This window comes from Egretta garzetta, unplaced genomic scaffold (assembly GCF_000687185.1).
Source record: "Egretta garzetta isolate BGI_Z169 unplaced genomic scaffold, ASM68718v1 scaffold416, whole genome shotgun sequence".
Classification (NCBI taxonomy): Eukaryota; Metazoa; Chordata; class Aves; order Pelecaniformes; family Ardeidae; genus Egretta; species Egretta garzetta.
This window is the reverse complement of record NW_009260072.1, coordinates 1,064,255-1,086,319: the sequence shown is the minus strand read 5'-3', so window position 1 is coordinate 1,086,319 and position 22,065 is coordinate 1,064,255. Positions and strand designations below refer to the sequence as shown.

Here is a 22,065-nt window from a genome sequence, read left to right as displayed (position 1 = left end):
AGATTTTCTGACAAAAGCACAGAGAGGATTTTTCTTTTTTAGGTTTTAAAGACAGCCCTAGAGCTCAAACAAACCCTAGCTTCAAAACAGGAATCAAGGAGGGTTGATTTTTCATCAACCTGTCAAAATTCATTCCAGAATAAGCTGCTAACATGGGCTGGACAAGTCATGTATAAATGGGAAGAAGGGAAAACCTAGCACAGGAAAAAGAAAGAAGCTTGTTAGACCATGCACACCTTACCAAAAAATAGGATGTAGGAAGTAACTAGCCCAGTAAATTACTTTTGGTTTCAATGTTGTGTTTCTAAATTTGCTCCAAACTGAAAAAAACCCATAATTTAAAACATTCTTCTTAGAATGGAGACTTACACAGTAAGGGTATTTATCTTGGTAGTTCTCATTAAGAATATTTTCTGTGAGAAATGTGGCAATATGACAGTGGATGTATAATTGACAAATTTACCTATAGATCTGTATTATGACAAGCATAAAAATCTATCTACACTACAGCTCTTCATAATAGGTTTTGATAGTTGGATATGTAGAAGCTGTCATGAATACAAATGGAGGGAAACCCTCTTTCCAGCTATTCTGCGACACAAATCTTTGTGTGTGTCATTGAAATAATTTCTGCTGCTTTTTAAAAGAAAAGAAAAAGATACTCGAAAAGTTGTTGTTCTTCCAGCTACACTATTTGAAATTCTGTCCAATTCTTTATAGAAAAAACACAGGACCTGAGGGCATAATCCCTGAGTGCAAGGGTTACAAATTTAGCAAAGTTATTGCTAGTAAACATGTATATTTCAAAAGGTGTAAAGAATGAAACTTGTTAAATAAAATCATGGTGATGGTACCATTGAGACAGAACAACTTAGGTAGGGTCTGGGGGAATGAAATTAAATACCATCTACTTTTGATTTGGGGGAAGAAGGGGAGAATGAGGGGGACAGTTTGCTACTACTGAGCACTGAGAAAATTGCTCTTTGCTCCATAATTGTGAAAGGGTAAAACTAGTTTCAGTTTTAGAATCCTAATTACAAGTAAGTTCAATAATAAACAACTCTGGTCAGGCCGTAAGCTAAGTATATGCATATACTTTGGTGTATGGTGCTGAGGCATGGAAAAGGTGTTTTAAAAAGAAAACCTTTAGCTGGTTCTCCAAAAGGAATGAACAGGCAGCTGGACAGAAGGATAAAAATTTGAAGTCGTAAAAGCTTTGGGTGAAGTCAGAATCCTGACTTACGGAAGGAATAAAATCTTTAGAATGCTGTGGATGGGCAATTTCCCTTCTAGAAAATCTTCTTCTGTCCAGTGCTTTCTGCTATTGATAGTTCTTGTGTTTCAGATTATCTTCATCTGTACCAGTTAACAAGTAATATGGCTTATGAATCTGCTGCCTCTTTCTCCAGAGAATTAAAAAGTCCTATAAGGCCTGGCTCCAAAACAAGAGAGCAGATGATATTACCTCTTCCTCAATCAGACTATGCATATACCTCCAGTCAACAGATTTGGTGCTTGTTTTCAGGCAACTGTCCTGCCTGCTTTAGGAAGAGCAGAAGAGTCATAAAAAACTATTATGGCTAGGATGCAAGAGGGAGCCATAGATTTTATGAACATGAGACATTCCTGGCTTATAGGATTTTATAAGCCACAAAGAGGAAGTTGTCTTTGAAGCATAAAGTGGTGGACACTTCGCAATCACTTTTAGTCTGATGGGCGTTCAAGAGGAAAACACCCTCTGTCAAATCACAACCTATATAATGATATTTTCCACATATAAACTACAAAATTAAAGGTAGGGAAGATACTCAGGGACAGAAGGCTTCAAAGAAATTTCTTGTATTATCTGCAGGTACATACTCAGAGGGTGCTGTTGAGCCAGCTGAGGAGAAAGGGATTGCAGGTAGGGTAAAAAGGAAGATCAGTCTCCAAAAACTGATTAATTACTCATGTTTGGTCTCAGATCAAGTGCCAGTAGTAAATTGTATGCACTTATCCCATTTAGAGATCCTACGTGTTTGTTCATTGCTGATTGACCTAGAACCAGCATATGGGTGGAAGATGTAAAGGAGCTAGGGGAAAGGAAGGAAAGGTTTCAGCTTCATTTCTTCACATCTTGATATCATAGGGTCATAAAACCTGGACTATTAGCATCAGATGCTGGTCTTTTCAGAAGTCAAAAATATTTGCTTGTGCAGCAAGCATTAAAGTGACACCCACATCACTCACACAAATGGCTATTTCTGTGGAGTGATGTGTGCCTGAATTAAACTGTACAGTTTCATTGCTCTCTTAATTTTTCTACACTCCATATAATTCTTTTGCACATGAAACTGCAGATTTATTAGAAATTGTAAGCCTACCCCCTGCATGCCACGGGAAACCTGCCATCCTAAATGCATAGAGCACAGACATGTAATGCACCAATGTGTCTGAATGTGCAGGACTATGAAGAAGCCTGCAGGCCGTCCCTGCGTTACTCCAAGACACAGTCAGACAAAACAGACTCACACAGAAGAGCTGTAGTCAGTCCATTTGGAAATATGACTGCCCATCAATGACAAACCAGAGATGCTGTAAAGCAAATAGTTGGACTATTGCACAGGCTCAAGATGAAAAAAAACCTAACCTGCTAACATCTCCATGATCAAATGAGAGAGAGGAAGTGTTTAAAGCAGAGAAGTCCCTTATCTAAAAGAGATAAAAATGAAGACTGTTCAAATGCAGATCAGGGAGAGATGAGGTTTTCTAACACTGCCAAGGGAGAAATACAAACAAGCTGCATTCCAGAGCCTCAGTGTAAGTTACATTAAGGAGTTTTCTTCATAGAAGTAAAGCCTATGTCTAACCTAATTTGCAAACACACAGAAATTGTTTTTCCTCTGAACAGCTACAAGCTGGTGCAAATAATCCTCTTCATCTTCCAACACCAGCATCAGAGGTGGCTGACAATGAAAGTCTACTAGCAGCATTTCTTGCTACTCAAATCCATCTCCCCTTGACAGCTGACTGCAATTCATTTTCATCTACTAACCTATGATGAATATCAAAAAATGCAACGGTTGTGGTTTAACCCAGCAGCAGCTGAACACCACACAACCACTTTCTTGCTCCCCCCACCTCAGTGGGATGGGGGAGAGAATTGGGAAAAAAAAAAAAGTAAAACCCATGGGCTGAGATAAAGACAGTTTAATAAAACAGCAGAGAAAAAGAGTAATAATAATAATAGTAATAGAATAGGCAGAATATATGAAACAAGTGATGCACAATGCTCACAACCTGCTGACCAATGCCCAGCCCGTCCTTGAGCAGTGATCGCTGCCCCCCAGCCAACTCCCCCCAGTTTATATACAGAGCATGACATCATATGGTCTGGAATAGCCCTTGGGCGAGGTGGGCCCCCTCCCAGCTTCTTGTGCCCCTGGCAGAGCAGAGGAAGAGGAAAAGTCCTTGACTGGTGTAAGCCCTGCTCAGCAACAGCTAAACCATCAGTGAGTTATCAACATTCTTCTCATCCTAAATCCAAACCACAGCACTATGCCAGCTACTAGGAAGAAAATTAACTCTATCCCAGCCAAAACCAGGACAGCAACACATGTTTTTGAGCTCCTGGTAATGGTGAGCTCTTCAAAGAAAAATAATTGGTTTTAGAATGAAGATTCTTGCATGTGCATATTCAGGAAAAGCAAAACTGAATTACCTAAAACATGCAACACAGTTGTCACATAGCCTGTAGTTCTCAGAAGTAGCTGGGCCACTTTTCTTCACTAAATAAACATTTCTTATCTAGTTTCAAAATATTTAATACATGCATCTAATATGCAACAGCCAGGGTAATAAAAGCTAGAGAAGATCAACTGTGCATGTTGAGTTTCCTTTTTACCATTCTTTCTGGTTCTAACTACACAGATGGTGAATGTTTTGACACAGAAATTCTTTCTTCTTGTCTGTGCAGTGCATAATACAATAGGCCCCTGGTCTCAGACTGGGCTACAAAACACTACCATGTAATAAATAAATTACAAGTTATGTCACTGAAGTACCTACATTTGTATAAATCAGTACTGCTTCTGCTAAGTCAGGATAGGCTAGAAGATGTCATTGTTTTCAGCAGTTGGTGATTCTAAACCAGCAGCATCCAGCTGCTTTGAATTTCTTTAACTTGTTATTATAGCTATAATAGGTTGCTTGCAGAATTACATTTTATTCATGAATCGTCTGCACATCTGCAGAATGTAGAAGACTTATTTTAACTTGTCTTTTTACAACTGGGCTGAGGATGAAATGCAACTTTGCCATAAAGTTCACCAGCTGCAGAACTTTTTTCTGTCCCATAATACTCCTTAGATGAGGTTCAAGTGCTTTGGTGGGGAAACTTCCGGAGCAGGTTCTTTTTGATTTTCCCCCAGCTTTTAAGTGGTGTATGTTCCTCTATGGGTACATACACTGAACTTGCAAATATTAATGAGACCTATGCGTGCCTTCCTATGGAAAGGCAGAACTAATATTGAAACTCTCTGCTCTGTTACTGTGCTCACGTCAACAGTTTCATCTATTTTGGCTAGAGGTGCCTATGATTTAGTCATTAATCCTGAAATAGAATTTTCATACGGAAGTGATAGTTAATATAAACTGGTGTTACTACATTTAAAATAATAATATGGTGTTTAAGAATCTCAGAAGAATTTTCCTTCATGCACAATTTTACATGCCCTTACAGACGATGAGCAAGCATCAGGAATTAACGTGCTCCCAGCCCAAAGACGACTCCAATTATATCTCAAACTATGCAAACTTCGAGAACAACTTTTAACCAGGTTAAAGGGATTTCTGTTCAACAGGCAGCTTATTAAAGTTAGGGACAACAAGGAACAAGCCTGCAAAATCTCCACAACTGCACAGCTCCTGGCCACCTCTGACTGCCGTGAGTATCTGCTCCCTTCTCTTTCTGTCTCTCTCAGTCCTGACGATGGATGGTTGGAGAGAAGGGAAAATGCAATTTTAGCAAAGATAGACCTAGACAGAGTAACTTAACCTGTTTGGCATAACTAACAACATGGCAGAAGCTATGGCAGCCTCTACTAGCAAACAGAGAATAAATTCTCATTAAACTAACATAACAGGAAAGCCCAACAAGTCACTTTATGATGATCTGCTGGAAAATAACTCTCAGCCAAAGCACCCTGATCCACCCAGTGTCACAATAAAGCAAAGTAGCTTCACCCATTTTAAATTTTATATGAAAAACAGATTTGTTTTGCTGAAGCTATCAATTTCTAATTTAATTATGCTGAATATTGAATTCTACTTGTGTAACCCCAAATTGTCAATACATTATTTTGCTCCTAAGGATTTCAGGTCCTTTCCTGTAAGACAATGCATCACAGCTTATTGAATTTCTATAGCATTATAGCAATTTTTCTTCATGCTTGTATACCAGCATTACTTGTTGCAAAATACTTATTTTAAAACTCTGATGATGACAAAGATATGTTCCCAATGTGATTTCAAGGATACACTTTAAAAAAAAAAAAAAACCCAGACCCTCAGTAATAAATAAGTTGCATGTTCATGGGATAGGAAGCAGAATAATTACTCAACTGCTTTAAATAAATTGTGGTACCTAATGTTAATCAGCTTTAGTAACCTCAGAAAAAGGAAGTGAATGTACATTCATTTATATTCATTAACTAGGCAGGTTTTCTATTTTAGGAAAGCAGAGGGGTTATCATGAGATTTTTGTTTCTGTTCCTCCTATAGAACATCAGTCCTTGGATCAAAAGCATGTTGTTTCACTTTAAACCGATTTTTTTCACCCTTCAGAATTTTCAAAACCATATTGAACAAGCCAATCAGAACCACTGATGTATTAAAATAGTAGGAAAATTAAATAAAGAAGATTTTAGCCTTAGGGATACTGACTTTCTCACTGTTGCATCAAGAAATAAAGAATTTGAAAATGGTGATGTAAAGATGACAATTATTCCTGACCTGAAATGACTGGAAAGTAGAGTTCAGTCAACAAGATTTTTGTCACCAAAAGTCTGAAATGCTTCTAGCACCTACTGAATTCTGTGCATTGATCTCCAGTGCACCCCGAGAAGCACGGGGTTTGCCTCACTCTCTAGGCTTTGGGGGCTTTTCCTGAATGAGGCTTTTTCCAAAAATGTGGCTGCTCAGGATGGGAGCTGAGGCACCCTGGGCTGAGTCTGCTAAAAGGCTAAAACAGACCAACAACTAAGCCACCCCAAAACTGAAAAGAAGACCCCAAAATTTGCAGATACACAAAGGCAAAACAGTTGTTTCAGGCCCTATTATTTTGGACTGCTTTTCTTGGAAAATGCAACATGTTGCCAACAAAGAGAGCTCTGGGTTGCTGTAACTCCAGAGTGTGAGGAAGCTGCTCAGCATGAGGAAAGTGCCTTGAAATATGACAAATGGTTTGGTGAGAACAGCTACTCCTAATTAGTCGATACTTCATATGTGTATGTATATATACACATACCCGCCTGTGGGTGTATATAGATATAGACTGTTCCAGCATTCCCTGTTCTAAAAGCTGCATTTTTTGGTGTCAGATGAAGCCCCAGAAAAGCAGAGACAGAGTATATCTCACCTACTGCTTCTTTGGTTTGAGCTGGTATCGGGCCTCGCATGCCCCAGCGGTGCAGGCAACTCAGAGGTTTGAAGGGGCAGTGCGAAGTTTAACTAAATGAAGCAGTAAAGCCAGACTGATCAAAAGCTCTCAGGAACCACAGTGCTGAACTTTTAAACTCATTCGTGAAAGGCAGCTGACATCTGATGTAGGAACCAAAACACCAGCGCAAGCTCAGTGCTTGCTACCCAGTGTGCATCCCCACACTAGGAATTTTAGAGGTCAAATACAAGCATGTGTATACCGTTAAGGGAGGGTTTACTAATTAGCACCAATTACAGAGTAAAATCTTCCTTTAGTACAAGAGGAAAACCCAGGACATACCATCTTTTCTTGCAGCTGACCTCCTACTTCTTTCTTCTACAGGGCAGGCTAGTGGGCAGGAGGGGCAGAGTGCACACCATAAATTCACTTTCACTGCAGAGAAAAAACCCCTCCCCAGTGACTACTTTGTGTGCTAAGACAAAGAGAACCAGAAAACTAAGCATCCCAAATTACCAAGAAAAATACATTTTTCCCTTCTCTCTCTTTTTTTTTTTTTTTTTAAAAATTGTTTTTAAAGCAGCTCTTCATTAGAATGTAGCAGAGCCTCCTGCTTTCCATGAAAGCACTGGGAAATGTTTCAGAGAAGCACAGTGGCCAAGGGGTCAGGCTATCAGTTTCAACTAATATAAGACAATTGAAGTGAAAAGTGATACCTCTGAAAGACAGAAAATAAATGCAGAGCTCTACTACCAAGAAGGTGAACCAGAAAATAGCATACATACGCAGACAATTCAGTAGTAAGGAGAGGGGAAAATTCTCCTGAGCACTGCTATGGACAGGAGTCCCAGCCATGAGCTCAGACCTCATAGTGTGAGGGACTTACTCCCTAAGACTACTTGGACCAACACCACATACCTTTAATTCTCCCCCGATGCCTATTAAATTGCACTAAGGCAGCAGAGCTCTCTCATGCCCCAAGAGGTCCCCCACAGAGAACAAGGCACAGGTGCCAGCTCCGAGAGAAGCATTTCTGCCCAGTTTCCCTTTCCAACCAGAAACATCAGTGCTTTGTGGGAGGCTCAGGAGAGTCCATTGTGGCTCCTTGACACCGTCCATGCAGTGCAGGGAAGGTGCCTTCCTTCTGACACCTTAAAAAATTTGGGAGCAATTCTTCACTTTGATTGTTAAAGACTAAAACCAAAACAGCCATAATCAATTACAGTGTTCAAGGCCCAGGAGGAAATTTAAAAACCAGCTTTCAAGGTCAGTGTTCCAGTGGAAATAGATCCTTGTTGACAATTGACAGAGCTTCCCTGAGCTTAGCAGAGCTGACGGCTACATTTGCAGGACGACTGCACTGTGTACATTTTCAGTGTTGGAGCAGCAAACGGGAACACATTTCGCTGATTTGCAGCACACAGAAGGGTTAACCTTACATTTCATGACAGAAGTTAACCCAAATAAGGTCTATGCTATTCAGTCTGAAGGGAAAAGAAATCAATTCTGGTTCCCATGGGTAGGATTTCACCACTTGATTAGAGAAAGAAATGAATCTTTAAAGTATACTTACAGGAAGGGTATTTGCCATTTGCATGAGAGATGGGAATGGCTGCATCCCAAGTTAATGAAATCAAGTCTTCTGTGCCTGTTTGAGGATTTCATCTATTTGAATTATGCAAATATCAAATATAACTTCATTGTATAAAACTTCAAAATGAGAATGCTATCCATACATCCAGGGAGGCTAAAATAATATCTTCTCTTCCCAAACTTAACATTGTTTCATTGAAGGCCAGCAAGAGGTTATGATTCGGTCCTACAGCACTGTGTTGGAGCTGTGACAGTCAATTTAGACAACATTCCTGCCTGTCAGCAAATAAACATTAAGTCATTTTAAATTTCATTTCCATTTGATAAGGTTAAAGCAATTCTCTCTTGGAGATAGGGACTCGGAGGCAGGCTTCTGAACACTAGTCATCAGGCACAGGGAGACCGACGGCCACATAGGTTGGGAAGGAGGGTATCAAGGCAGACAGGCAGAGAGGATCTGCAGCAGCAAGAGGAGCAGCAGCACAGGTGATATCTTGTCCTTGGTTCAGAGACCAAAACGTGCAGGAAATGGATCCTTCATTTATAGGCAGAGACCCCCATGTGCGCCAAGCTGTGTGGTCCCAGGCCAGCTTTCTGAAAGTCTCCTTTTGGCAACAGGTATTTGCCAAGAAAACGTTCAGTGTGGGTAAGCTTGCTCGACCTTCTTTGCAAGTTCAGCACCCTCCTGAAGAAGGATACAGAGTCACACAGTGCCACACCAAGGAGCAATAAACACAACCTCTTCCTTCCAACCCAGTGGAGATATGGGCCTTATGACCAGAGACACACCTCCACTCCTGGCATGGACAACTACAGCATGGATTTGCAGATATGATCACGTCCTCTGCCCCAGAAACAGAACTAGTTTGGTCCAGCTCTCCATTTGGAAGGCTGTCCCTGAACATGTCCTTCTCATAATTAGAAATTTTCTCATTTCTGTCTGTACCCATTCATGGCCCCTATAGACCTATTAGTTCTTGTGCCAATGCCATCATTTAGATCAATGCAGAGAACATGGCAATATTTTGTAATATCAAAGCGTTTGCACTGCAGGACAATGTTTCCTAAATTGTCAATATGTTCTTTATAATAGAAAAGAATGCATTTAAATATTGGCTTGGACCAGAAGACAAATAGAAAGGGGACATTTGAATCTCAAGTCACTATCAAAAAGCTTTTTAGAATTCTGTAGATGTGTATATGAGCAGGAATAGGAAAAGGGAAGCAAATCAAGGCAATGGCAAGTTTCAGTCTCCAGACATTAACTTTAACAATGGACTCCCAAGACTGCCTCCAAGTACACTAGGTGGGGAAAAGAAAGGGCACAAGAGAAGCACTGAAAGAAAGAGGTATACACTCACAAACCTCCACAGACACAGAGATGAGATCTGCTCTGGCTTTGCTCAGGGACTGCTTCAACTGAGGGGTGACGGCCCTTCATAACCACCAGACCAGCAGATAACAGTTGCAGAAGAACTCTCTTGTTTTGCTCTTCTGTTGCTGGTTTGGTTTTGGTTTTTTTAATAGACCAAATTAGCAAATCCATACTCAGTATGGATTTAAAGCTCAGGGTACTACAAGGTCCTTGGCACTACAACTGAAACAAAGGCAATTCAAACTCCTTGACATGAGGCCTAACTTAATCAGGCTGGGCTTCCTGGGCCTTTTCTAAAGATGCACAGCAAGATTGCTAACCTTAACTCATTGCACAATGACATCAGATTGATTGTACCAGGAGTCACTCTGCGTATGGCTGTTACTGAATCAGTTTCGCGAGATTTTCAAACCAGGGTACAAACCAGATCTTCCTCTTTCCTTGGTACTCACTGCCCCAGCATGCTTACAGACAACTCAAAGTATTCTTCATTTTGCTACACTAAACAATACAACCTCAGTTTTGCTTATGTTAAAGGTTTGTCTCCTCATTCTCCAGTCACGTTAGCAGCCCTTTTCTCCAATCTCACCATGGGTAGTTAAACATTGCATTTTTTCAAACGTTCAAGTGTTAGAAAAGATACATTTTAACCCATTATACTTCAGTAGCTAAGTTACCCCACTAGGATCATTGTCCAAGGTTTTCAAAGGTATGTATACGTCTGCAAATACCAATAGATGCTTTTACACATTTTGGCAGGAGTTGATCTCATCATTACTACCATAGAATTTAAGTATTTTGGCTTGCAAGACAAAAAGATCACTTAAATACCATCTTTTGAGCATCTGTGACACAACCCATTCCAGCCATTTTAGAACTGCATTTCTTTCAACTGATCAGAAAGATCTGTCAAATAAACTTGTGACAGAGAGTTGGAGGGCTTTTAGCAATTTCACTGTCTGAAGGGCAAGGGCAAACTTGACCAGCACGCTTGCTTTTGACTTCTGTTTGTCCTTCACCATACCACATTAGTTCTTATCTAAAGGTTAAAAACCTGACATGTTAAAGTTGTGTGCACAATAAAGACTGTTTGAATCTCTGTGTACCTTATTGCTGAGGTACTGCAACCTTTAGTTACCTTAAAAGTTTAATTCTAATTGTTGGCTCAGTCAGAGCAGTTTCAAGAACTTCTCTTATATAGATATCCTTAAGCATTACTAAGAGACTCCATTGGTGAGGACCTTCATTCTTAATGCCTCTAAGGGACAAACTTAAGTTCAGTTTTATTTTCAAAATCAGGGAGCTCAAAAGTTCTCTTTATTAGATCTACAGAATGTGAGGCACTGGACAAAAAAAAAAAAAAAATCAACAAATACCGGAGCTGATCAAATGAGACACATTTTGACGCACACACAGAGATAAAAACCATACCCAGTAATGAATACATTTTTTTCTTGAAAAGTTTATGTTTGAGGGAGCAGGGAAGTATAGGAACAAATAAACAAAATTTGAGAGAGAGCATTTTAATAGATTTTTTTCTTGTCCAATCACACTTTTTGTTCTACTGTCTTAAAAAGCTCATGTTCCTATAACTGGCTGAAGGCAGACTCTGATTATTTGTCTATTTTGATATATACAGAAAGTTTCAGAATAAGAGCAGCCATATTGGGACAGATCTAGGACTCATCTGTTCATTAATTTCTCTCTGTAATGATCCCACATAGATATCTGTGTGAGAAGGAACAAACAGAGGGATTTTCCTGTACTATTCACACCCAGTTTATGGCACTCAGCAATTTCAGGACTTTCTAAAATGGAGATTATATCTTGTTCTTGACAGCACTAACCTTCAAGGTTACATGTTATCTCTTTTGGGGCCCACTTTTACATTTTGCCCCCACAATAATAATTTCCACAATTTAAATTTTACGCTTTATGGAAAAAGTGCTAGAATAATTGTAGTTAGTGCAATTTAATAGAAGGGGTATACACATACCGAACTCCAGGGATTTTTCTAGGAAGAAGCAATCAGGGCAGCCTTCTAATATTTCCTCAAATCAAAATCACCTTTACCAGCACCATGCAAGATGTACCACTAAAACAAAGACTGAGTGTGAGGTGGCCCCTCCTTTAGCTTTGCAAGACAATCATTACATTCAACAAAAAGCAAGCTGGCAATATTATATGGAGAAGCAAAGCAAGGTGGATTTGCAGGAATACAATATGAACAGGGACAAAATATTTAGACTACCCTCTGAAAGGGACTGTATCTGAGCTCTTTTGCAGGGTTTGGCTAGAAACTGGTGCAGAACAGCTTCCTTCTGTGCAGATGTCACCTAATAAAGCATGAGAAAAGAAAGATATTTATGCTGAGTGAGGACAAGGATGTCCTCACTCGGGACTCAGGCTAAGCAGTGTTATCTTCTCTAATGCACCTCTGTGTCCAGGCTTCTCTATATTCATTAGTAAAGTTTAGTTTCCCAGTAATTATTACATATGTGCACCTGTTTGCAGGTGGATGTCAAGTGTTTTGAGTGCTTACAGACCTCTACCTGTTTCCGTAACAAGCATACACTTGCTATCAGAGAGATCCCCAACTCTAAGCCCCATAAACTGCACTTTCAATTTATATATCTTTTTAAAAAATTCATTAAAAAACCCATAGCAAGTGCTTTTAAGATAGAATTAAGTGCAACAACCACAGGCCTAAGAAACATCTTAAGGGGAAACAAGGAAAAGTTAGCTCATAACAATACCAAACTTCTTTCTCAGTTCACCTTTCCTTGTAAGTCACTGTTTATACGATTAAGAGGTTCTTGGCAGACTCGTTTAATCCACAATATTCTGACCTTGATATTACTTAATGCATCCACAACAGAGATCAGAAGGATAACTGCTTTCTCACTTAAGTATAGGGCTGGCATCTAAACATGCTTATGACGCCCTCAGAAAAGGCTAAAAAAGCACCACAGCACATTGTGCCAAATGTAAGATGAAATCTTAACTGTTTATCTTCAGCGGCAAACTTAATTTAAAATTCCTTCTTACTAGTTTTTCAAAGGTACTACCTATCCAGTAAAATTACAGGTTTAGGAACTCGCAGCAAAGAAAGGGGAAAAAATAATCTTTAACCTAATGGTTGGCAGTTGGTTGGTTCTGTTTCTAATGCAAATGTTGCCTTTAGGAAACTAAGAACTTCTGTAGGATAAAATGGAAAGCTTCACATTACTAATAAATGCTCAGATATTAGAGCTCTCTGCCATTAAAATTCACAGGCTAGCAATCATTGTTTAAAGACAATGGTCTTAACACCAGCAGGGAAAACAAAAGATTTAATTTTGTGAAATGTGGTATAATTGGAATATGAAACAATAGAGGAATAGATAATGCATTTAGTTTTCACAGGTGAAGACTTCAATAAATCATCTGTGAACTCGCCAGAAATGAGTCCTATCTACTGAAACTGGGGAGTTTCAAGAGCAATCTGCATTTGAAACGCTGTCTGGCTCAGAAGAGATAGCAAGAAAACAGAGAGAAATTGGAAAATTAATGCTTAAGACAACAGTCCCTTGACCAAAGAATGAAACCAAAATTGATGGGACAGGGTTACTTAATGTAGGGCTGCTGTATTCAGTTTGAGGGCTATCTCCCTCAACTCATTTCATACCTGGAGCAACAGCTGTATTTCTCCACTTTAATGGAAATAAATCTTCCTGCTTTCTTATCCACTCTTTGAAAGAGTCAGTTTCCAAGGCTTCTACTTGTAAGAAAATATGCCCCAGAGAGGGTTTGCCATGATACAGATTGTGTTTTTTGGAAGCTGAGATGACACAGCCAGACCTCGGCTCCCCCAGGGCAGCAGCCCCCTGCCTGTTTCTTGGCTCACACTGTGACAGCAAAGGATGTTGCCTGCACTTCCCTCATTCCTAGCATATACCTAGGGTTGCTGGAAGAACCAAGGGCCGATAGGTTCATTACAAGATAATGAATCCTTGCAAGAGAGAGGGAGAGAGATTAACACTACTAAGTTTAAGGCCAACACTGGTAACAGTCTTTAATGAGGCTTAAAGACTTGGGGCAGAGGCAAGTGTAGGGCAGAAGTACTTAAGAAATCCCAGCTGCCCACTTAGTCTGTGGACAACACAGATGGTAGAGCATAAATAAGTGGAAAGATACTTGTGCTTCCTGTGCCACGGGATGAGCTAGGCTGAAGCAGCATGCCAACACCTATAGCTCACTGTCAGACCAGAAGAAATACCAGTTTCCTTGTAGGCACCCACTGAAAGACAGAAGCATGGCCAAGATTTTCACTGAGGACCAGTAAAGCACTTATGGTTCTCATGGGCTTCTCGTGCACAGAAGCAGACAGTAGTCACATGGCCACAGAGACCCTATCTGCCAGGATATTACATATGGATAATTATGTGGATTACACCAGTGGTGAATTTGGTTCTCTGACTATAGTATTTGCAGGGTTAGGTTGTTTTTAAAGCTGCAGACTTTTCATGTACTTTTTCATGTACAATTTTTAAGTACTCTAATGCAAAGTGTAATCACACATTGATTTTTCCATTAAAACTACAAAAGTCTTAAATACCCTGGGGGTGCTGGCCTCAATTAGTCCCTATTCTTCCATTCTTTTTCTCTCTGTACCATTTTGCCATCCCTCGGCGTAGGAGGAAAGGAAGACTGTCTACTTAAGCCAAAAGCACAATCTTCTATTACATGAGTCCAGTTAAAAGCAGCAGTAGATAAATTGCTCTCTGTACAATAGGGAGGAAAATTATGCTGGTTTCTGCTTACGTTCATTTTTAAATTACAGTGTGGGAAAACTGAAGATAGAGATATCTGGATTTTGGAAGTTTGCCTTGAGTCTATTTTACTGTGGCTATGTGTTTTTTTGGGTTTTTTTTAAAACCAACAGAAGTCCCATAGCTCTTCAGAGGAGGTTGTTTGTACACAATTGCCCCGAGAAGCCATAATCCCTGAATGCAGCCTTTCCATTGTCATCTGTTGAATAGCTGAGCTTCAGTTTTGTGCTACCAGCATTCAGTAGCATTGATCGGTTTTGCCGTTGACACCAGGTTAATACTTTTGCAGAGAAGAGGAAAGCAAATTTTACTGAACATCAGTAGGTAAATCTTTTACTTTTATCTCTTTTCCAGAAAGAAGCACCTAAAAGAAAAATCTTCCTAGTGACAGAGGGCAGGTGTCCCTTTCAGTTGAACGGCCAGACCCCAGTCTGTTGGTCTGAGTATTTCATGTCCCCTACTCAGCCCCTGCTACCCATTTCAGTGCATTCAGTCTCCTACTTGTCTTGTATAATTCAAAGCCCCGCTCACGGAAATATATGGATGGAGACACCATACAAAACACAGAGATGAAAATCATACCCAGCCTACAACATATTTATCTTCAGGCATCTCTCCAACAAAGTCTCTGAAGAAAGGCAGCTGAGTGGAATGATTAAAGAAATGAACCAAGAGGAGTCAATGAAGCCAAGTTTAAAGAACACGGGCTGGAGCTGTGTTCTTGGAATCTAATCAATTAAGTTACTCTTTCAATTTTTGTTCTATCCCCAAGCTTTACCTTTCTCAGTAAGGAAAAAACTAACCAATTTCCAGCCTGTGAAGAAGCATCTAATTTTCCTGTAACAGAAGTCCTACCATTGTCAAGTTATACTGTGCCTGAGTCATCTCTAGATGACAACCACGTATTTTTCACAACTACTTGAAGTAATCTGCCTCCTGAAAACCCATTTGCCAAGTGCCTTACAAAATACATTTCCTTAGTGCCTTTGGAAAGGCTACTTCTACACACAATACCTTTATTCTGAGCAAAACATTAATCTGCCAGCACTAGAATATAGGGGAAAAAAATGGTGCTCCAGCTTAAGTTCTAGGAGATCTTTTTAATTTCTGATTTAAAGTTTTATCTAGATAATTTAGTTTGTGGCCAGGTAGAGCTCTGTCCATGGCATTTACAGTGGCATTTGGTATTGTTATAGCATAGCCTGGCATCATTTTAACAGTCACCACCAAAAGTGGCAGGAGAGGGGCCAGGTAGCCCAGCACATAGGGCACTAGCACAAGATCCATCAGATGCATTTGTGACTCTCCATAGCATTTGTGGCCTTGGTCAGGTCACTGACTTTTTTCTGTCTAGCTTTTCCAGTCCTCCCTTTTGCCCATTTTATTTGAATTTAAAGACAGGGACTCTCTTTCCTTCTACAGCGCTTCCCAGAGTCTCAGTAAAGCCTCTAGCTGCTATTGGTCTATAAAGCAGACCAGACCTGAAGCTCCCGGTACCATACCACATCGCAAAAAACCACCCCTGCTACTGTCTTCAGGTTGGCACTCAGTGTATTTGACATACTTAAGTTCTAGACAAAATAAAAACTTAAAAAAACCAAACCAAAAACACAACCCCAAAACCACCACCAGACTGCGTTTCTCAGATGGAGGCACTGCCATAAATTATCATAAACAATTCCCTTCCCTGCTCATGAAAGAAGCTTAGGGCATTTGCTGTCCAGGCATGTAGGTAAAATTCTTCTTACATCAGAGGGTTCCAAAGCAGGAAAGCTGCAGTCCTGTAATGATGGGAAAGAGACAGAAGAGAGAATTATCTGCCTTGCTTGGCATGGAGGAGCTGGTGGGGTCAGGCTGGTAGCAGCAGGGCCTCCAGTTAGGTAGGACCAGCTGCAGCTCTGGCTCTTGCCAACTGCTGCAGTTACAGCAGTGCTTTAATGCATCTACAGCAACACTTTCATAGCAGCCAGATGACTTCAATATTTCTCTTTTCTGGAAGGAAGAGCTGGATGGCATAGATGGACACTTCATCATGGTCAGGAGACAGAAAAGCACTGCCCAGATGCTGGCTGGCAAACGGCAAAGCACCCACAGTGCGTAGTAGCCCCATGCAGTGGGACGCCTCTGCTGTGCCAACTGAAGAGTATTGCTCCAAAGGACAAATTGGAAAGTATACGCAAAAAAAAGCAAAGGATGTAGCAGAACTAAAGGACTTTTATTTCAACATATTTACTGTGGTAGGCTTGAGGCTGCTTTATACAAAATAATTAAGGCTTTTAGCAGAAGCACAAAACTGAAACTGCCAAGGGAAATATCACAGAAGCTTTAGAAGCAATAAATTTTTTGTCTGGGATAGTCAAAATTCACTTCATTGTAGAGTACAAGTTCAGGTCAGTCAGATCTAGTCTGACGACAAACCATACAGCTGCTTTTGTATAAACATGGCTTTATATTATTGACCAGATTAAGAAGGATGTAGCCATGGCCAGCAAGCGGGCACTGCTGGCATGGAGCCGCTGGTGCCAAACCCCACCCCGCCAGCAGCTTACATGGAGGCTTGTCCCATACCGCTCCCCTTTCCCAGTGAAAGTTCAATCTTTCCTAAAGATTTTTAACCTATATAGTTTCATCTATGAAAGTGCCTTCTTTTTTCAACATTTATAATTATTGCACTAGCTGGATCTCTCTTTTACAGGATCCTTCCATTACATTCTCCTTCTTTGTTTGCTATAAGCAAGTTATATATAATAAAACATGTAAGTCTCCAAACTCACCTTTTCTTACGTGCTCGCTGCTATGGTGGCAGGGGCCCAAGCTCAGGTGTTGGAGCAGCAAGAGGTCCCCTGCAGCCCTCTGATCAGAGGTAGCCTTCCGATAACTAACCTGCCCTTTACAGCCACAGGAGAAACACAAGACCGAGTAGCCACAAAGACTGAATCAATCCCTGTCTGGGTGGGCCAAGCATTAGGAGGTTTAAAATACTGTTAAAAATTTGTGTTTCATCCAAGTGCCATCAGCCAAGTATTTTCATAAGCACTATAGCTATCCAGTTTATGCTGCTGGGAATGGAGAAGCTTTTATTAACAAATGCTGTCATGAACGACTCAAAAAATTAAGTTCAGCTATATTTTCCCTGCTATTCATACCAGGCCACATTCATCCAGATCCATGTAGCCCTTCACTAGAAGAAAGATCTGCTGACCTGACATGAACAAAGCTACTTTAACAACAACAAACAGAGGTAATGCACACGGTGTCAACCAGTCTGATCTACGCTCCTCATATGGATGGGCTGACCCACTGGAAGCAGTGGAGTTTTACCACATGACTCAGAAGATGATAAAATAAATCACACACACAGAGATTGTGGGAAGTATGCCCCGGTCTATCCAAAAGACCAAAATGCCTAATTTCAGGAGCATTGAGTAGAGACTTTCATGTGCCATCATGTTTTTCTAGAAGCCAACAGCAATAGTGGGAATGAAGTTGGAAGGAATAGCACCGCACAACCTACTTTATAAAAACAGAACTGATTTTCTCTAAAATATTGGGACAAATTTGCATTCCTTCATTGGGGCAAATCTACCAAAATTCAAGCTGAACAGCCCTTGGAAGTATCCCCTCCCCAACACCAGGCACAGAGTTATTATTGCAGCCATTGGGCCAGTCCCTCCTCTCTACCACGAGCACAGCATGGTAGCCAGAAAGAGAAGGAAATGCCATCTCTACATCAAGAACTTCAAATCCCTAACCAGGCTGTCTGGGCTTTAAGCTGAAAGATTCAAAACTTGCAGCCACCACCCTTGGACAAAAGCTCTTCCCCACGTGAGCTCAGCCTGCCCAGCATGGTTGTGCTTTCCTCGCTTGGCCCCTTGCACCTTCCTCCCCCATCACAGCAGGGGTGTCACCCTGTCTGGAGCCCATCCTGCAAGCCTCGATACTACCTACAGCAAGTAGTCTTTCAACATTTACAATTAATTTTCGTGGATTTTTGAAATGCCACACAATAATGTGACACTAAAAAAGCATCAGTTACTATTTGTGTCTCCTTCTACTTAGCTTTTTCTCATCGTCAGGAGATTTATGAATTTAATCTCTGTTTTATAGAACTTAACACTTTTAACAACTAGAAGAAAATGCTAAATTGTTTTTATTGCTGTTAGATGTTCAAAGACATCATGCTATATACTGTCATTTACATTTCACATTAAAAGTGAAATATGTTGGGAATGCGCAAGTATTTGTTTTAATTTGACCCATCTGTTAAATGAAAAACAAAGAGGACTTCTAAATCACTATATTTAAATTCAGCGATTTGTAAACAATTTATATGTTCATTTTTTCTGGGTTAAAACTGCCCTAAAGCATCACTCTTATGAAATCTCCAAATTAAATTGCTTTGCATTGTTCTCAGGGATGCAGGCCACAGTTTCTTCCTCCTCAGTTTATTAATTTATTTCCCAACCCAAGTAAATTAGCAAGATTCGTATTAAGAGTCTTGCCACTGAAATAATTTTGGGGAATTCACAGATATATCTACTGGCTCCATAAAGCTGAGAGCACAGAGAAAGCATCAGATACTGGCAGCACATTCTCTTAAGATGAAGGACGAGACAGTCACTTAAATTTAGCTTTTTAACACTTCTGCAAGCAGCACTAGGTCTGCCCTTTTCCACACTAGACCATCACCAAGCAAGAACAATAATCAAGGAGGGGAAAAAAAGCCATGGCAATTTTCCTTCATCTCCACCTAGCTAGAACTTGCTACAGGATTTGGATCTTAGACTGGGCTTCAATGTAGCTGTGGATGATAATTTACAAGGGGAGAGAGCGATCCACAGACATTTTAGGATCCCACAGTAGCACTTAAAGACCAGACCCTTACATCTTTTTCTGCTTTGTACAACATGTTGTATTTAGCATTAGCTGCTAAGTCTCTGCCCCAGAAATCAGTACTTTTGGTGGACTAAGAATACCGAGAGCCCTTTTAATCACCCAGATATGGGACCTCTCGTCCCAGACTAACAGACACCTTGCGCAAGGAGACGATTTCTTCGTTAGATGTACACTGTGAGCATGAGGAAGAGGTCTGTACACCCCAGAGTGTCATGTCTCCCATTTGAAGCCTTTGTCACCCTCTCTGCTGGTACAGTGTGCAGCTCCACCCTTTCCCCAAACCTTTGAGTCATGCGCTGTGTCTGTATGACAGGTTTTCACCATGTTCCCAACTCTAATACAGGTGCAGCAGAAAAAGAGCTGGGTGTGCCCTGGGCTCCTTACCCTGCAGCTTCATGTCCCAACCATAGACCATGGCAAAAGCAGGACTAGATGAGGAAGCATGGAATGCTTAAAAACAAAACAAACAAACAAAAAAGTGCTTAAAGCTGTAGAAGTAGACAGACCCACGAGTTTCAATTCCCTCTCTGCAATATCAAACAGAGCACCAAAAAGCAACACAGAATACTAGGTCTACTGTGCATTCGTACTCTAGATGGTTCATTTGTTATAACCAGTATCATATTAAGCAACCCAACAAAACAAGAACTAGCAGTAATTCAGCCAGGGCATGATTAAGGATGCTTCTAAGAGCATCAACAAACGCGGAGACTACATGGATCACAGCCCGGAAAGATTCCAAGTTGGTGAAATGACAGCTTGATTAGTTTTTGTCTGACAAATGTGGTGAGAGAGATCAGAATCAAACATAATTCCAAGGTTATAGGCCTTCAAATAAAACCAGGAAAAAAAATTCAGAGGGCAACAGCAATTTGCAAGACCAAATCAACTCTCTAGCCCAGCTTTCTTAATGCTCCAATGCAACACAGCCACAACTGCTGAAGGTAAGTAAGTACCCTCCAGGGAGCACCCTGAATTAATGGGGACATGCCTTCAGACTGGGACAAGCTTCAGATCTTGCAAGACAGTCTTCCCTCCCGTCAAGACCCTCACTAAACATGCACATATTTGTAATTTAATGGGAAAACATGCAAGTATATCCAGGCAACCATTGCCTACTGCTACCCCAAAGGTCAAGCAGCAACACTCTGTTACCCATATTGCTGCATGTAGACATGCAGTATAATCAAACAACACAAACAGCAGACAGTAAATGGATTTTTACTTCTTCCCTCCCACCTGTTCTAATGACAAAAAGAGTGAGTAAAAAACACGCAGGGAAATCAGGTTTCTTAAAATATATCATTGCAACCAGAAGTATCCCTCTCCCTCATTTTGCACCAGTTTCAAACCATACATCCCCCATTTGGGGACACTTGGTGAGATAAAATGGAGGCTTCTGGGTTTCCTTCCCATTTGGAAAGTGGGCAGGGGAGGGGAGGCAGAGTAGGATGGGGCTCTTACCCAGGAATAGAATTATCTGTCTCCTGGAGCTCTTGGCCTCTGAGCTCTCACTTTTTCTTAGGTAGTGCTCCTGGTGTCTTAGTCCACCCTTCACTGCCACAGTTCCTTCCCTGTGGATCATCAGGGTTTTCATCATGCTGCGGCACATGAAGGCAACAGATCCCAGCACTATGATGTACACAGCAAAGGCACTGAAGATGCTGGCCTGAAAGACAGACCACTTGGAGGAGAGGCTGGTACAGATGGTCATGTTGTGCTTCAGCTGAGGAAGGTGGTGCCTGGGCATAGGCTTGACACAGGCAGTCGTACTTTGGTAGCCCTCAATGGTTTCCAGGGGGTATTCCGTGCCCATGGCAAAGAGCAGAGGCAGAGCCACTGCAACAGATGTAGTCCAGACAAAGGCAATGAGCAGCTTCACTGTGCGGGGTCCAGAGACTGCCTTGAACTTGAGGGGGTGGCAGATAGCCACATACCTCTCAAAGCTGAGGGTGGCCACATGCAGCACCGTGGCATAACTGCAGGCTTCAAAGAGAAAGTAATAGAGCTTGCAAGCCATGTTGCCATTGGGGGTGGAAAAGGGGCTCCAGATGGTGCTGAAGAACTCTACTGGCATGCCCAGCAGGATGACCAACAGGTCAGAGCAGGCCAGGCTCACCATGTGGTCTGTAATCTCCTTCTGCAGGTAGCCTTTCTTCTGCAGGATCCTCGTGGCCTTGATGGTGATGCTGTTGCCCAAGATGCCCGCAACAAAGATGCAGACATACACTGAGGCCAAAGTGCTCTTGATCCAAAGGGACACCTCAAACTCAGGGACGTGGCTGTGGTCAATGAGATGAGAGCAGTCTGAAGGGGATGTCTGTCCTGCCATGAGCAGCCCCTGAGGGGAGGGGGAGAGAGAAAAAGCCTTCCTGTCCTCTCTGATGTTCAAATTCACAGCAAATAGATCCTTTTTCAAATTCACAGCAAATAAATCCTTTCTTGATTTGCCCCTCTGTGAGACACACAGGTCAGAGCAGTTAGGTACAACGAACACGTCTCAACTAGCCACACCTGTGGGTTTTGTTAGCAACAGCCACTGAGTCAATAAGCCGAGCAGGAGTGTTTCAGCTCTTACCTATCTTTATGGCAAACACCTCTTGCTCCTTTTGGATTTTCCTCCTCTTTTCTCTACTCAGTGAAGCTGCTGTTCTCCAGCCCTTTGCGGCGTGAACTGCTCTCCTTTCAACGCTTGCCTCTTCCTCTCCAAGCAAAGGCAGCTTTTGGTCCCGGCCCCAGAAGGAGGAAGTCAG

At 41.3% G+C, this 22,065-nt stretch overlaps 1 protein-coding gene across 1 annotated transcript in view; it reads right to left on the bottom strand.

Moving 5' to 3' along the window:
* Positions 1 to 21,644, bottom strand: part of GPR39 (G protein-coupled receptor 39) — an 81,789-nt gene extending 60,145 nt beyond the window's left edge. The window contains exon 1 of the mRNA XM_009641237.1: positions 20,777 to 21,644. Within this exon, the coding sequence (XP_009639532.1) occupies positions 20,777 to 21,644 (868 nt within the window). The remainder of the gene's footprint in view (positions 1 to 20,776) is intronic.
* Positions 21,645 to 22,065: the final 421 nt, after the last annotated feature.